This window comes from Rhea americana, unplaced genomic scaffold (assembly GCF_003343005.1).
Source record: "Rhea americana isolate MKP2758 unplaced genomic scaffold, rheAme1 scaffold_473, whole genome shotgun sequence".
In the NCBI taxonomy this organism is placed as follows: domain Eukaryota; kingdom Metazoa; phylum Chordata; class Aves; order Rheiformes; family Rheidae; genus Rhea; species Rhea americana.
The window spans coordinates 127,408-144,876 of record NW_028186616.1 but is presented as its reverse complement, the minus strand read 5'-3'; the positions used below and the strand labels follow the sequence as shown (position 1 = coordinate 144,876).

At 49.0% G+C, this 17,469-nt stretch overlaps 1 protein-coding gene across 1 annotated transcript in view; it reads right to left on the bottom strand.

Moving 5' to 3' along the window:
• The window catches only part of IGF2BP2 (insulin like growth factor 2 mRNA binding protein 2), a 73,901-nt gene that overhangs the window by 24,868 nt on the left and 31,564 nt on the right, over window positions 1-17,469 (bottom strand). The window contains exons 2-5 of the mRNA XM_085316594.1: window positions 9,875-9,959; window positions 5,474-5,522; window positions 4,180-4,231; window positions 1,501-1,564 (exon numbers count right to left, since the gene is read on the bottom strand). Coding sequence (XP_085172720.1) covers window positions 1,501-1,564; window positions 4,180-4,231; window positions 5,474-5,522; window positions 9,875-9,959 — 250 coding nt within the window. The remainder of the gene's footprint in view (window positions 1-1,500; window positions 1,565-4,179; window positions 4,232-5,473; window positions 5,523-9,874; window positions 9,960-17,469) is intronic.

Genomic DNA, 17,469 nt, shown 5'->3' with positions numbered 1-17,469 from the left:
GGTCATATTCTACCACTGTCACCCTTCAGGCTGGGTGGCTAGATACACCAATGATGAATATAGTGCACTCCCAATTCACACCTAGAATTCCAGCCTGTGAAGATGGCTCCTCGATGAACTGCTTATCCAACCCGATTTGCATTTTTCTAGAGCCATTTGCTCCCTGAAGACAAGGCCACTTTGGAGAACACAGCTTGAGACCACGTAGAGGCTTTCAGGAAAGACAGGATCCAAAAGCCATTGCAAGTCAGAACAGATGAGAGCCACTTGGAGCCAAGAGGAGAAGAAAGGGGAAAAACACAGAGCTAGCATGGAGAGCCTGGGATGATGGCCCAGAGATGGACAAATGGTGCCCGCACACAGACCCTGGGAGACCTTAAGAAACCTCATCTCCCAGAGAGGAGAGGTGGTGGGAGATTGGTCAGCATTGGGGAAGAAGAGAAGGTGGAGATGACTCTTGGCCACAAAACAGTGAGGATGCAGAACTCCAGCTAGCACCTGTCTTCAGGGAGAAAAAAATAACTCAGTGTAATTCTAAAAATGTCACAGCATTGTATAAGACCTGCTGAGTTGAGCTCCTGACAAAGAGAAGAATTAGGACCCAGACATCCTTGTTTGACAATTCACATAATTTTTTCTCCATCAGGTACTGCCTGATCACCCACATCTTGATACAAACGATCCTTAAGGATCAGCAGACCCCTGGAGTAGAACTCAACCCCCCACCTCATTTTTAGACCTGCTGATAGTGCAATCATCAGTAGAAAGAGACAAGGAATACTAAGCTTTCAAAGTGAACAGTAGAAGCAAGACACAACGCAGCCCAAGTTAAAACCAAATTATGTTTGCTATATCTTAAGGAAAGCTACTATTTAACATTTCAGCATGATCCACTCAGATCTGAGCAAAGCGCTTGCTGCTGCATCCAGCAAACTTACTCCCACATCAATTAAAAATCACCTTGGACACAAGCACAAGCAGTTTGATGGCTCCAAGAGGGGACAGACAGATAGCCTTTAAGATACTTGAACATCACAGTATAAGATCTTAGAAACAAGCTTGTGAGGCCTACAGAGAAGGAAAAAAAATTAAAAAAAATAATAAAAAAAAGATTTGATGCAGTTTAGAAAAATGGCCAGCAGAAAATACCTAGACTTCACTGGGAAAGGGAAAAGTTAGGGTGATTGTCAGAAAATTTTCCTATCTGGAAGGTCTGTGTTAGGTGGAGTTGATGACAAGGCTGGATGGGGCCTGGATCATCTAGGGTCTATTCTCCCTCAACACTGAAGGGCTGCATCCTTTTATGGAGAATACCACAGCAATACAGACAACTTCTGTCCTCATTATGTGGAGATAAACAAGCCCTCACCAGTTCTGTGGAGCATGAGAAAAAGTGGCAGCCACCTGATTTGGTAAACTTGTAAATATTCCCAAGGGGGAGAAAGAAAGAGAGAGAGAGAGAGAGAAAAAAAAAAGTAAAATAAAACAAAAGCCACTTACACTTTTGCTTCTTCTTTAGTTGCATATGTTACGTTGACAACTGCTGTTTCTGTATCTGTGTTGACTGAGGGAAAAGGAACACAGGATAAGTTAGTGCATGTAAGGAGAGGGCCTTCATCTCCTTTTTTGGCCCCCCTAGGTACATCAGCCAATTGCAAAAGTGGGAGTTGAGAGTTGGAGCTTGAGTCTCTCATACTGGATGGCCCTAGCCACTGTGTAGGGAATGAACTTGCACCTGGAGCTTGTCTGGATTGCCAGGGTGATCACTCCCTACCCCAAAAACTGATAACTGTGGCCTGGGCAGCAACAAGCATCATTAAACAAGACAATGAATTAGACTCATTTAATTTGCAAACTGCTCAGAGGTTTTTTAGCCCATGCCCAGATCCATGGGTGAGTAAAGCACGAGTATCTTAAAGTTGCTACGCTCCACTCTGCTGGACTGCCAAACATCTGGTGCTTCTCTGCTCTGCTCAGCCAACTTCAGTCCCTCTCTACGGACTGAAAAAGCAGCTGTGCCCTGGGGGAAAGGAGCTGATCTCAGGTGCTGGGGGGCACAGTTGGACATAGCTAAAATGCATACGAGACCCAATTCTGCTAAGGTCAACTTAAATCACCATGCCCACCTGGGAATATTTTGCAGCCACGTATCTCTCTTTTGACACTTGTGTATGTGTGAGGCAGCATAGTGGTACTTTCCCCATTGCCTGTGCTCTAGTCTAGTCCCAAAACAACTTGCTAGGCAAGCCTGTGAGCCTGAGCCAGGGCCTCCAAGATGCATCATACACAGAGTGAAGACAGATCTCGGACAGTGCTGCTGTATTTTTTCCCTGAGAACAAGGATGCAGCTGGACAAGCAAAGGAGATGTCCTTTGCCGATTTAAGATGGAGATCCTGGCAACTCAAGGTCCTTTAGTCTGAGCTGCAAGCAGATGACTGCTTAGATCTCTCTCTTACAGCTTCCCTAGAAAAGTCATGTGGTGTGTGGTTGGACACTAGGCTTAGCTGGCGATAGCTGTTCTACCCAGCCAAGCCAAGGCAGCACTGGGCAGCAATATTCTTCCTTCGTGTCCTGTGTTCTTAGAGCTTCCTCTGCCTTTCCACTTCCCTCTGTGCAACAGGACTGATCTGCAGGAGATAAATCAATACTGGGAAGCCTCACTTCACTGACCAGCCAAGACTTGGTTGCATTTCATAGCTCCGGTGGGAAAAACTGCATTGTGCCAGACAGGAACCAGAGGAAAGGCACTAAAGGCTCAGGGCGTCACTTCTGAGCACAAGAGTATCCCCTGAGAGCAGGCTCTAGAACACAGACTGCAGAGAACAGACTCTGCTTCTGATGCTGTCATCATCATCCTGTGTGGAGAAAGGTGTCTCTGCCTACAGCAGAGGCCTTTCAGACTGTGGGAAGCAGTGCTGTTCATAAAAAATACAGCATACACACAGATGCCATCTAAAGCTACCTAGGCTTTAGGCATCCACCTGACCAAGGGGAGTTTAACATGTTCAGCTGGAGCACCTGGTCCTGAAGGGCTGGAGGAGAGACCAGCAGGTTTGAATGTGGCTTCTTTGAGATGCGCACCGTGTCTTGGGGCCTTTTGTCATACATTTTTATTCTGAGCATCTTCCTGGTGTGGGGCTGAAAATTGCTTCCAGTGATTCACTCCTGTCTTAAAACTGACTGCTGAGTCCTTTGTGGCTTAGCGAGAGCATTTCATATCTGGCAGGGCCAGAAACAGCTTTTCAAAAATACACTCAAAATATTCTGCATGTGACTGCCCTGAAAAAGATCCAGCAGCAAAAACACATTCTTCCATGTGCAGATTGGGGCCTTGCTAACTCTGACATCTCAGCTCCAGCTGGGGATATGCATACAGGTGCTGGTGTAGGTGCTGGATCTGCAACTGTCCCAAGCTGGTTCCAGCATCCAGGGTTTGACTACGAAGGCTACAGCATTTGTCTACAAGACTGCAAGGCCAGGCCTTGCCAGACTTACCAGGGGTGAGGGGTGAGAGCCAAGAGAATGCATGTCACAGCTGGACATAACTGGCAGTGCTGCTCAGAGTGAGCTGATACGATGGCAGAGGCAGTCCCAAACAATAACATGCATTTCATTTTCATGAGAGGATTAATTCCGAGTGCTGTCAGCAGAAAAACAAACTGTTGCACAGTCCCAGACTGGCCCTGTGCCTGTGCAGTATGGGTAGCCACATGTCTGACTGTTCAGGGACATGTGGAATGGGCTCTGGGCACCTCCTGGTGTTCTGTGCAGGCAGTCCAGTGCTTCTTGATCTGCTCTGGCAAAAACCCCTTCCCATGCCCTGCTCAAACAGCGTGCAGTCAGTTCGTGTCATCACAAACTGCATGCCCTTCACAGAGACAAGGGCTTATGTCTGGCAACCATGAGAAGCCAAGCCAGCAGAAGTATTGGAGGCTGGAGGATTCATGGCCCAAGTCATCCTGCCACCGGACTGATGGTCCTGCCTCTGCCCTGTGCTGCCAGTAGAGGTTGGGAACATGTATCAGCAGGATTTAGCCCAGTTCCAAATTATTGAGCAAGCAGTTTCCACCCTATTAGGTCCTGAAAGAGTGTTTTTTTTCTCCTGCAGCAGGGATGCAGAGCTGGGGAGAAGTGCTGGGATTTTTGCACAGATGAGGACCCATGTTAGACTGTCTTACCTTGCTCTACATTGTCCACAGTCCCATACTGAGCTAATAGGCCATCCAGTACCTGTGAGAGAAAGCAGCAAACAACACAGGTGAAGCAAGCAGGAGAGGTTGCTGGACAGGTGGGTGCTCTCCTGCTGTCCTTGGCCAGCCTTGGCAAGGAGGGGGCAGAGGGAGAGTCAGGCTCAAACCCTATTTCACCCATGATGTAGAACTGACCTGCAATAGGCTATGGGCTCCCTGGCCTGCTTCTGCTGGATTTCAATACCCAGCTGTTGTGACAGATGTACTAAAGGCACTTTGAGACTTATTAGAGAGAGTACTGCCCCCTCAATGCATGATCAGGCAGTAAGCCCAGTTTCTGCAAAGGGCACTGAAAACACATGGGATTTGCGTTCTTAGTGGTCAGACTATATTCAGAGTTGGCAAATAAGCATCCTAAGAAAGAGATGGCTTTCTTAGTACAAACAGGACTGTCACCAAAGGAACTACAGAGCAGAGTCTCTCTGCTCATCTTCCTGATAGCAGGCATTAGAATTGGAAGCCACTCTAAGGGAGCACAGCCACCATGTCTAAGGCTGAGCAAATACACTTATCTCAAAGAGCACTTGATGTTCCTTCTCCTCCAAATTGGGGCATTTTCAATCCACCCTAGATGGGCCGATGATCAGGAACACAGACACAAGACACACTCCCAGTGTTGCACCATAGTGCCCTGCAGCTGGTATTTACTGAGTTGACCTCTCGGTTTTGTTGTTATCCGGAGGACTTACCTATTCTGTGATTCTTACTTCAGTCTCTTTCACAGCTCATGCATTAAGGTAGCCAGTCTCCTCCCTGCCTTGCTCGTCCTATAGCCTCATAGTGATAAAAGATGCAGCTGAGCATCAGAGAAAACACCAATTTTCTCAAAGCAGGTGAGCAGAGAAACATCAGCACACACACTCAGCGGCACTCACAGCTGTGTTCGAGACAGCACTGTCTCAAACCTCTCGGAGCCTTTGCCCATCTGCTTAAATCAACCTGCCTCCATTATCTCAAAGACCCTCTATTGCTCAAAGCAGCCCTGAGATCCTGAGAGCCACAATCAGGCAGGAGACTTCTCCTTTACATTACGGATTACTCTCTGCCTCCCATCCCAGGTTACTAGGAAGATAAATGGGAAGCTTGGGCCGATCACATGCTCTTGGTAGCTCAGCTACTGCTGCTCAGACAAGAATGGAGGACGAGGAGGAAATAAATGGGAATGCTTTAAAATCACCCTGCCCCTGGAGGGGAGACAGAAGGGAAGCACAGTGCTTCTTACCTCCCACTGCAGGTGGGGGGGAATATTCCGGATTTGGATCTTTCTGCTCCTGCAAAGACAAAACTCCAGGTTATGACTTGAAGGAATGCACATGCCACACATTGCAACAGGAGGGCAGCAATTCCCAAAGGCTTTCTGGAAACCAGATGCCAGCTGGTGAGAACTTGCAAAAACACCTGGCTTCCCAGACTCACAGAGAGCCCAGGGCTGACTGAAAGCAGCTTTCTTTGAAGGAGCTCCAAGAACCAGAGAAAGCCGTTTCACTCAGCTCTCAACTGGCCACTTCCCGATGGGGCTGAACTTGTCTCAGGAGAAATCCCTTCCCATCATGGCTGTTGTTCTGTGTTTCCTAGGAAACCTCTCCAAATGAAAACCTCCAGATTCACAGCACACAGTCATATAGGTACAACCAGAATCACAGGGCCCCTGCACATATGCACATAACCAATCATGCTGTCCCCGCCAAGTTCTGGGCCAGCTGTGAGGGCCCTTACTTAGCTCACAAGCCAGGAGAGCCTTGTATGTCCTGGGTTGGTGGACGACACAGTGCCCAGACACCCAAGTCCCACTACTCAGTGCCCTGCTTTCCACTCCATCTCTGAGATCAACACAGCAACAGCACTCACATAGTGATGTTTGCTGGCTTCATGGTGCACCAGCACCAGGGCTGGTGCAGTTAATGGAGTATTATCTTTTCTTTTTTGCCACTGTTTTCTGAAAAGATCAGCTGATGAAGTTGACTTACTCTGCAGTTGCACGACCACTAGATGTGATGCAACAAGCAGTGGGAGAAGTGGCAGTTGCAAAGGTCAGAGTGGGACCACCCCTCTCAATGGCAGAAATTAGTTTTCATGTCAAAGCACTTCCTCACGCACACACATGCCTAGTTTTCAGGTATGGATCAGCAGCTGGAGGTATCACTGGTTTTGCAAAATTCTGTCCTTCCTTCTGGAATTCTTTGTGCCAGATTCAATAATGCAGCAGAAAGGAAGATGAGCTCAACAAGGAATTAATACGAGCTATAAGAAGAGCAAATTTGTTGTGTGCAAAGACAATTCTGCAGCTGCCCATGGGGCTGTAGGGAACAGCCAGTTCTCCTTCCTGTAGGTGCAGAAGCTAACCAGTGAAATAAAGACTGCAGGAAAAGGTAGACTGTAGCTGAAGAAAAGAGGAACTTTCTTTGGCCCACTTACTTATTGCCAGCCCCTAACAGCAAATCAACCAGGAATTTAGCTTAGAACAAAAAAGGAGGCAAAGCTTCAAGTAACAACAACAAAAAAATGATAGCAACAACAGCTTCAATATCTTTTGGGAAAAAAACGTGCAGCCTATGAATCACAGTTCCACAGCAGTGCTGTTGGACTCCTCTGAGGGGCTCCTGGCCAGCCACTAACGCAGAGCAGAACTGTCCCCAGTACCAGCTCTGGGCAGCCCTACCTTTGCCTACCTGAGTCCCGAAAAGCTGCAGCAAGTGAGATCACGCTCTCTGGTGACCTGTCCCGGGGTTGCATGACCCTCCTGGGGGAAAAGCTGCTCCTCACATCCAACCTGAACCTCCCAAGCTCCAACCTTTTGCCTCTGCTTTGCTGGTCAAAGTGATCCAGGAGCTTTCTTCTCCTTGAGGACCCTATGCCTCCAACCCTAGCCCATCTCGGCAGCCCTCTGCAGCCCATCTCCAATTTCTTCAGCTCCCTCCTGCAGCTGGGGCCTGAAACTGGACACAGGATCCAGGAGTGGCTTCCCAGCACTGAGTACAGGGGATAGCAGCTTCCCTTAAGCTGCCAGCCTTGCTCCTGACCCAGCACAGTCTCAGTCTTACCCAGCCCTGATGAAGAGTATGGTATGGGCTTGTATTAAACCAGCTGCTGGGAGTGCGGAGGATTGCCAGCAGCCCTAGCTTACTGCCAGCACTCAAGAGGCTTTGAGCCGAATCTTTCAAAGCTTGCAGGATGAACCTTGGGCCACCAGCAGTGGTAGCAGAGCTATGACTAGCTTGTCCTCACCAAAACTCTTTGCCCTGTCTGCCTGAACCATCCCAGGGCTGATTGCTCGTTTCCTAAAGCTTGGGCACCTCCTGTGGCACACTGTCCTTGACTGTCCGGTCCAAGAAAGAGTGTAGTTGTTTTTAGAGCTCAGATGGAAACAATGAAAAGTGAGGACTGATGACAGACGTCTAATGACAGAGTCATTACTGATCCGCCCACTGGGATAGAGCTGCTGGCTGCATCACGAGGGTAGGGCAACACTCTGTCTCAAAGTGTCCTGGTGACAGGCAACGTGATGACACCAGGAACCCTGCTCTGCAAGATGTTACTGCCGAGCATCCAACAAAGGCAGGGAAACTGGAAGAGCCTGTGTTTGTAGCGCCAGGTGAACCAGCAGCTCATGCAGGACCATTCTCAAAGGAGTGGAGTGCCTAACCTACTCAATTTCTGCAAGAAATCACTGATTTAGCCTCCATTCCATAGTGCCAGCCATTAGCAAGCCACTAGCAACACATGCTCTGAAAAAATGTTTGAGAGTCACTACAGCCTGTGCACAGACCTCTGCTTGCTGCCGTCTGTGACTTTAGGAGCTCTGCTGTCCTGCAGACTACGGCCAGCAACCCTGAAAGCCACGATGGGTGCTCTTAAAAAAAACCATATAGCCTTATTTCATCATTGATCAACTGTCTTTAACAACTGGAAAATAAGACCACTGAAAATGTAGCATTTAGAAGAAATTCACATCTTGCCTCCTTCACAAAACAAAGAAAAAATGAAATCAACTATATGAGCTGACAACTATTCGGTGGCTCATTCTTTGAAAAAGGTCCAAATAATGCTCCAGCACAACTAAGGCATGCTTGCATATTCTGCAGGTCGGCAGACAAAAGTAGAAATATATTCCTAGTTTCAAATGTATCGTTAAACCTTGTTGGGAATCGACCCTGCCCAGAGTTGGTTATGCTGGGAAAACTGTTTTTGCGTGCTTGTTCTAAGGCATGAGAAATCACCTTTGCACACACCTATTTGTGGAAGGGTGAGATTCATTCCTCTGTGATGAAATGAAAGTCCAAAGCAAGACTGAGTTGGTGTCCCAGCTGCATAAAAAATAGATGATGGAACACAATGTCAGTCAAGAAAACAGCTGGAATGGCCACATCTTTTTGCACAGTGACATGGGGGTCCATGGTTGACATATCACTGACAAATCACTTCTGAGACATCACCGATATTTTTGTTGGTCCCAGTCCTTCAACTGGAAGAATCAAACTGCTGGGATCACAAACCTTCCTCTGGAGTAAGTGATACAAGACAGAAAGACCAAATTTTGGCCTGATCTCTGAGGCTGATCCCTGGTAGTCCCTGCATTTGCACCATGCTGCTTTTTCCACAAGCATACCCTAAGTCCCTGCACTCTGCTAACAATATGCGTTCAGGAAGGTCCCCTGCCAGCTCAAGCCAGCCATTTCTGCAGATAGAAAAGAACACTAGGTTCTCAGGCAATTTCTGACATTCAGGGCCAGAACACTTTCAACAAGCCTTTCTTTCATGAGGACAAGCACTTTTGAAGCACTTGGGGGCAGACACAGGGGACTAGGATGAAATCTGGGGCAAAAAAAAAAAAAAAAAAAAAAAAAAAAAAAAAAGGCTGCTTTTTCTGAAGACCCAGAGCAACCACAGCAACAAAATGTCTGTCCACCCAACAAGCTGGAGGTCACTGTGCTCTCTAAACACAATCCATTTGCCTTTACAGCAGTAATTCCTATGTTAGCCATGTGCCTTCCTTTTTCTGACTTAATCCTGTGGGACAACCAGAATCAGGCACCCATCTACGTTTTTCAATATGAATTAGGTGCCTAGCACTAACTCCATGGAAGTTGCAGAATATGAGTTCACCTTCACAGACATCTGGGGTGTCTCACCCACAAACAGTACTGAAGCCCACCACCCACAAGACACAAAACATGCAGGCTCCAAATGAAAAAAAGAAAGGAAGGGAAAGGATGTTTCTTAAGATGTAGGTTATACGGGCAAGAGAAAATCCACAGCTTCCACTTGCTAAGTAACCACTTGCTCAACAAAATAACAGCAGTCAAACAAAAGCCTAATTTCATGTTTCAAGGCACTTCTCTGCCTTGAAACATTTTGGAAGCTGTCAGCTGGGACGGCAGCAGGCTCCTCACAGCCATTCCTGAGAAGAGGCAGTGTCTGCAGTGCTGCTGGGAGAGCAAAACACCCCTCAGTCATTCCTCTTCCCGATGCACCAAGATTAAGTGTCCTCTTCAGCCTAAAATTAAGCTATGTAGAGTGAAACATTCCACCGCAAAACAGCTGTCATTCAGAGCTCAGCCTAGTACTAGGCCCTTCAGGACGACAGAGACATCAGTGTCTGGAGCTGGACATAAAGAGCTCCTACCTGAGGAACTTGGACATGGGGGTGATGTTTGCTCCAGTGTCAGTTCTTCTCATTTCAGGACATTTCCTGGCCCAGGACTTTCTAACTGGAGAGGGAAAGTTATGGTGTAAAGTCCCAGCCTGAGCTCTTGCAGGTCACCTGCACGTTAATTGTTGAGCTGCCTTGAGCTGCGCAGGTGGTTGGGTGGGTACAAGGGGCTGGTGCTGGCGGCTCCTGTACTGCCCCGGGAAGGTGTCTGCACACTTGAACCCCAAATTTCTGCTTCAAGGATGGAGGTCCCAGCAAGGGCATTGGTGCTCTGCTCCCAGAAGTGCCGGCTCTCTCCCCCCACCCCGCACTCTCTGCAGCTGTTTATCCCCTCTCCCAGGAAACATCTCCCCTTGGACTGCCAGTTAAGCAAGGCAGATGACGTGGCTGCAGGTGCCTCTTCACTGGGGTAGGAGGGGCTGCAGATATATCTCCCACCCCTTACCACATCATTTTCAGTGGCTCCAGTGCAGCTAAGTGGGAAAGCCAAGTCCACATAATAGGGTGCATGGCCACCACACAGTCTGTCACGCTGCTCTGCAGGCTGCCAAAAAACAGATGTGAGGTGGGCTTGAGTAGCCCCAGAGATGGTGCCTAACCAACAGACGAACCCTCTTTTTTGCTCTCTGCTGCTCCGCTGTGTAGGCACTAATGATACCAAGGGCAAACTGGAAAACATCAAATACGATTTCAGAGCTCTGGGGATGGTGGTCAAGGATCTGGGAGCCCAGGTCATTTTCTCCTCAGTCCTGCCAGTGAGAGGGAAGGAGGGAGGAGGAAGAGACAAATTTTCCAAGTTAACAACTGGTTGTGCTGCTGGTGTTGGTAATGGGATTTTGGTGTCTATAACCATGGGACTCTATTTGAACACCAACAACTGATGAGCAGAGATGGGATCCACCTCACTAAACAGGGTACACATGTCTTTGCCAACAGATTGGCCAGCCTGGTAAGGAGGGCCTTAAACTATGAAAGATGGAGAAAGGGAGAATTAGAAAGAGAGAGGCGGTCAACATAACATGTCTCATGTCAGGATGCCTCCAGTGGGTGCATACAGTCAGGGAAGTGCATATGGGACATGACTACAGAGGATCTTCTTGCACATCTCCCGGGAAACCTGCATGCTCAATTACCTCTCCAAAATGCCTGTACACCAATGCACACAGCATGGGAAATAAACAGGAAGAAGCAGAGATCTGTGTGAGGTTGCAGGGCCATGATCTCATTGCAATCACGGAGACATGGTGGGATAGCTCACATGACTGGAATGCTGTCATGGAAGGCTATGTGCTTTTTAGGAAAGACAGGCCAGGAAGGCGAGGTGGTGGAGTTGCTCTTTATATGAGAGAGCAACTGGAATGTATTGAGCTCTGCCTAGGGGTGGATGAAAAGCAAGTTGCGAGCTTATGGGTAAGGATTAAAGGATAGACAGTGACACTGTTGTGGGGGTTTACTACAGGCCACCTGATCAGAAAGAGGCCTTCTACAGACAGCTGGAAGTAACCTCACAATCACAGGCCCTAGTTCTCATGGGAGACTTTAACAACTCTGATATCTGCTGGAAAGACAACACAGCTAGGCACAAACTGTCCAGGAGGTTCCTGCAGAGCACTGATGATAACTTTTTGACACAGGGGGTGGTGGAGCCAGCGAGGAGGGGTGTGCTGCTGGACCTTGTCCTAACCAACAAAGAAGGACTGGCTGGAGATGTGAAGGTTGGGCGTAGCCTTGGCTGCAGTGACCATGAGATGGTGGAATTCAGGATCCTGTGATGAGAGGTCAGGGCAATAAATAGGATTGCAACCCTGCACTTCAAGAGAGCAGATTTTGGCCTCTTTAGAGACCTACTTGGAGGAATCCCATGGATTAGGGCCCTAGAAGGAAGGGGGGTGGGGGAGTCCAAGCGAGCTGGTTAATATTCAAGCATCACTTCCTTCAAGCTCAAGAGTGGTACACCCCTATGAGTAAGAAATCAAGAAAAGGGGGCAGGAGACCCACATGGATAAGTAAGAAGTTCCTAGCAAAACTCAAACAGAAGAAGGAAGTATACAGAATGCGGAAAAAGAAACAGACCACTTGGGAGGAATATAGGAACACTGTCAGAGTAGGCAGGGATGCAGTGAGGAAGGCTAAGGTCCATTTGGAATTAAATCTGGTAAGGGATGTCAAGGACAATAAAAAGGGCTTCTTCAAACACATCAGTAGCTAAAAGAACACTAGGGAAAATGGGGGCCCACTGCTGAATGGGGTGGGCCTAGTGACAACGGATACAGAGAAAGAAGTGTTACTGAATGCCTTATTTGCTTCAGTCTTTACTGCTAAAGCCAGCCCTCAGGAAACCCACACCCTGCAGACAAGAGAAAAAGCCTGGAGAAAGGAAGACTTTTCCTTAGGTGAGGAGGATCAGGTTAGAGATCATTTAGGATCTCTAACTTAACACCCACAAATCCATGGATCCTGATGGGATGTACCCACGGGTACTGAGGGAGCTGGCAGACGTTGTTGCCAGGCTGCTCTCCATCATCTTTGAAAGGTCCTGGAGAACTGGAGAGGTGCCTGAGGACTGGAAGAATGCCAGTGTCACTCCAGTCTTCCAAAAGGGCAAGAAGGAGGACCCAGGCAACTCTAGGCTGCTCAGCCTCACCTCCATCCCTGGAAAAGGGTGGAACAGCTCATTCTGGATGTCATCTCCAGACATACGGAGGGAAAGAAGGTGATCAGGCGTAGTCAGCATAGATTCACCAAGGGGAAATCATGCTTAACCAATCTGACAGCCTTCTCTGATGGAATGACTGGCTGGGTAGATGAGGGGAGAGCAGTGGACATTGTGTACCTTGATTTCAGCACGGCTTTTGACACTGTCTCCCACAACATCCTCCTCAGGATGCTCAGGAAGCATCGGGAAGTGTGGGTTAGACGAGTGGACAGTGAGGTGGATTAGAGTTCTGGCTGAAAGGCAGAGCTCAGAGAGTTGTCACCAGCAGTGCAGAGTCTAGTTAGAGACCTGTAGCTAGCAGTATCCCCCAGGGCTCAGTACTGGGACCAGTCTTGTCCAACTAATTCATCAGTGACCTGGATGAAGGGACAGAGTGCACCCTCAGCAAGTTTGCTGATGATACCAAGCTGGAAGGAGTAGCTGACACACCAGAAGGCTGTGCTGCCATACAGAGAGATCTGGACAGGCTGGAGAGTTGGGCAGAGAGGAACCTCCTGAGGTTCAACTAAGGCAAGTGCAGAGTCCTGCACCTAGGAAGGAATAACGCCATGTACCAGTCCAGGCTCGGGGCTGACTTGCTGGAAAGCAGCTCTGAAGAGAAGAACCTGGGAGTGCTGGTGGATGACAAGTTGACCATGAGCCAGCAATGTGCTCTTGTAGCCAAGAAGGCCAAGGGTATGCTGGGGTGCGTTAGGAAGAGTGTTGCCAGCAGGTCGAGGGAAGTGATTCTCCCCCTCTACTCAGCCCTAGTGAGGTCTCATCTCGAGTATTGTGTCCAGTTCTGGGCTCCCCAGGACAAGAGAGACATGGAGCTACTGGAGAGAGTCCAGTGTAGGGCTACCAAGATGATCAGAGGGCTGGAGCATCTGCCCTATGAGGAAAGGCTGCGAGAGCTGGGCCTCTTTAGGCTGGAGAAGAGAAGACAGAGAGTGAATCTTACCAGTGTCTACAAATACGTTGGGGGGGGGGGTCAGGAAGATGGGGCCGGCTCTTTTCAGTGGTGCCTTGTGACAGGACAAGATGCAACAGGCACGAAGGGAGCTGGAAGCTGCGAGGCCACTCACATCTGTTTCATACTACGGTTAGGGGTGGGTGCAACAAACTTCCCCCATAAGCAAGTGACTCAGAGCACATAGGTCAGGAGAAGCATAGCTGTGCACAACTCTGAGAGATTAGAGTGGGTGAGTGATGACGCCTACTCACTCCTCTGAAGCAGCTTCAGACTCCAAAAAGGCAGGCGAGTGAAGCGCGAAAGCCTGGTGACATTATTGATGTCTTATATGGATTGCCACAGCCCCAAATAAAAGGACTAGTGTCAACCAAAGCAGCTTGAACTAACAAACAGCCTGAAAACTCCTGGTGCATCATGGCACATTTTCCCCTTCTGTGAGACTAGTCATGGCTCCTCCCAATCCCTCTGCTCCATGCATATTCATAGTGCTTAGAGAGAGAAACAGCTACTCCTTGTCTGTGCTTCAAACTCCTGCGCTACGGCCATCAGCCTGCAAAGAGTTTGTGCTCAGACAAAAAGAGATTTCTGCAGCATCTGCTGTAGCACACAGAGAAGAATGAGAAGGAAGATCAGGGTCTCCTGGCTACCATTCTCCCATCTTGTGAAGGGATGATCACCAAGAAAATGAAAGAGAAGCAAACAGGAAACCACCAGAGAACTACTTTTCACTAAAGTATGGTTCCTCTTTGACTTGGAGAGCTCTCTGGTAAGAACCATCATCCTGGCTTACTGCCTTATGGTCTTCTGAATATCAGTAACAACAATATCTGAACTGGGAGTCACAGGGTGAAGGTTTCACTAGGTTTATCCCTACTGAATTTACAAGAGCTGCTGCCAATAATGAAACAAAAAAAAAGTGACAAAAAATAGAAAGTCTTGCCCTTGCTTCTACTTGTTTTAGCAGATAGGTTTAGCTCAGGTAAATTAAAGTCAGAAGATGGCAAACAAGTATGATTACAGAGCATGGGCAACAAACTCACCAAACAGACAAAGTAAGCAATCTAATCAGCCATGGACGACAAAACCTATGCTCATATCTGAATATGGACTTGCTATTCAGCAAAAATCCTGCATGGATATACCGAACGGCTTCCATGTGTTAGCCTTTGCACTCCTCCCCATCTCTTTCATGGTCCTCTGGAGATTCTGTTTACAGCTGTAATTTTTAAACTGTCATCTCCCCACCGCAGAGAATGAGTTAGCCGGCTTCATGCTTGGTTAGTAGCTTTCCCTCTATGCCACGTGCTTCTCTGTAGGCACAGTTCTTCCATTCAAAAGAAATCTGTCATTACGAAAAAGCACGGAAGTCAGAGCTGAGGAAAATGACTCTCTCTTAATGTTAGCAAACATCTCTCCTCCAGAGAGCATGGACTCCTCCTGACCACAGCCACCACCACAGATTTCAGGACTTCAGGAACACGCACCTGTAAGATCCTTGTGAAAGACCATTCTCTTTTATTGGAAGAAATAGCCCATCCTCAAGCAGCTCTCCCAAAGAAAGGAGATACAGCTTAGCAAGCTTCTCTTTGGAGATCAGAAGCTGCAGGGGAGAAGCCAGCATCCCTGTGGTCTCTTAGAGTTTCAACAGAGATGACCAAGAGAAATCTGCTGGGCTAGTCCTTCCTCAACAGGTAATACACTTTACACAGGGCAACAGCAGCACATGTCCTGCATTGACACAGCAGGACCTGGATACCACAAGAAGCAGAATACAGGCTGAAGACATAAATAAAGAGAAATGGACCTGCATGCAAAGGAGTTTCTTCTTGATTTCAGCTTGATAGGGAAGAAAAAAAAAAAAAAAAAAAAAAAAAGAGGCCTCCATTGCACACAGTTTCCCACCAGCCTGGAGGCAGGGAGTAAGGAGGAACTGGCCCACTGTGACCACAGCAACGGCAATCTGGTGCAAATCGTCTCCCGTGCTTGTCATCGGCACCCTGCTGACTCTGCACTGCCACTTGCAATGGAAATGTTCTGTGAGGCCTGCTTTGGAAAACGAGGAAGCACTTCATTTTTAAAAACACTTACATTTTCCAGATGGACTATTTTAAGGCATACAGGTCTAATCCTGGGCAGTGCTGAGTGCTCAGCTCCCAAGGGGACCGAATCACACCTGGGCAGGTACATCCCTGCATCAGGGGGAGGATATGGTCAGGACACTGAAGGTGACACAGCTGGGACACGGCATGCAGGTAGCTGCAGGAGACTCTATGTCTCACAGGGGCTGGCTAAGAGGAGAAGGAAAAGCAGGGGCTGAAAGGAGAAGGAAGCAAGAAAAGAGGTGGGAGGGGAAGAGGAGGAAGAGGGAGAGACAATGGAGTAAAAGAAGAAAAGTCAAGTAACCTAAAAATAGCCATTTTCCAAACACAGCTGCACGTGATGCTGCTGGACGTAGGCCACGCTGGGAAATGAAAAGCAAACAAGACACCATCTTCTGTTCCCAGATGGAGAAATGGGAACATTTCCCTTCCTCGAATGCGGTGTCATGCCTCCCGTGCTGGCTGCCTCTGTCCCGCAGCACCGCGGGCACCAGCTCGAACACGCAGCTCGCACACGCAGAGGGCCAGCGCCGACCCACAGCCTTCAGCAAGCTGGCCGGCCCAGCTCCCAGCTCTGCTGTTACGGGAGGACACCAGTGCACGGGCTGGCCTCTTGCTCTGCCAGTTGCCACGCACCAGTGGGTTCCTTGGCAAGGTGTGGCCTCACCAGTCCGGCCCCTCAAGGGCATGTGTGCGCCCACCAGTCCAGGGCTGTGCCGTCTGGCCTGCTGCCTCTGCGACGCAGTTAACAGCACGTTGTGCTGAGCAAAAGTAGGTACATCACAAGCAAGGGCTAGAAAGAAGTTGCAGCTGCCAGCATGATTCCCAGTTCCTGCCCCACCACTTCGCCTAAAACATCTTTGGACTTCTCCAGCTTTTGCATGTGATCTGTGACCCGCGGGGAATTTCTGGGAGCCTTTGGGATGAATCAGACCAAGTGGTTTTGAGATACGAGTCATAGATAATGAAGGTGCTGTTCATTTGGGAGAAAATTTTCCTAACTTTTAATCACATTGCCTCTTGGAAGAAAATTGGCTCACAAACTGCACGTTGGTTCCATTAAGAAGATCCCAGTTATATTGACCATGTAGGGCTATTTCTGAAAGCTGGCATTTTTATTTGGTGAGTTTTTACCTCAAGCACATTAATTTGCCTTTGGCCCTCGGACAACTTTACACCATTTGCCAAACTCCTGAGAGGGCTGAGGCACGGTACCAAGCACGGTGCTGTCCTCCGTGAAAGCCGAGTGTGTTTTGCAAAGCCGCATGGCCCCTGGAGACTCTGGCCCAAGTTCGGATGCCCACAAGGGCCGCCACCAGGCAGTGAAAAGCAACACTCCCACACTTGCTTCTCCTGCCTACCTAGGCCAAACCGTGCCCCTCCAAAGCAATCCCCAGGACCAGGCACCAGGCCTGGGACTGCTTGGCTAGCACGAGCGTGGCAGAGTCCGTCCCTCAGCTGGCTTTTCTGTGCATTTCCCAAAGCGTGTGCTTTGGGATCACGAACGCCCTGTTGATGGGAATTCATCGCCAGCTTCGAAGCATTTCAGCAACCATCCCCGCGGCCTGGGAGATGCAGTGAGGGCGCGCAGGCTCCGGGGTTGGGGCTGCTGTGGCCACGCTGGTGGCGATACCCCCGGGGCGCCTTGCAGGCCCAGAGCCCGCCGTGCTGGGCAAGCGCCAAGACCGCCGAAGCCAGGAGGCGAGGAAGAGGAGGAGGAGGAGGAGGAGGAAGGGAAAAGCCGTGCGGGAAGCGGGTGGGGGTGCCGCATGCCGGGCCCCAGCGCCGCCGGAGCCGCGGG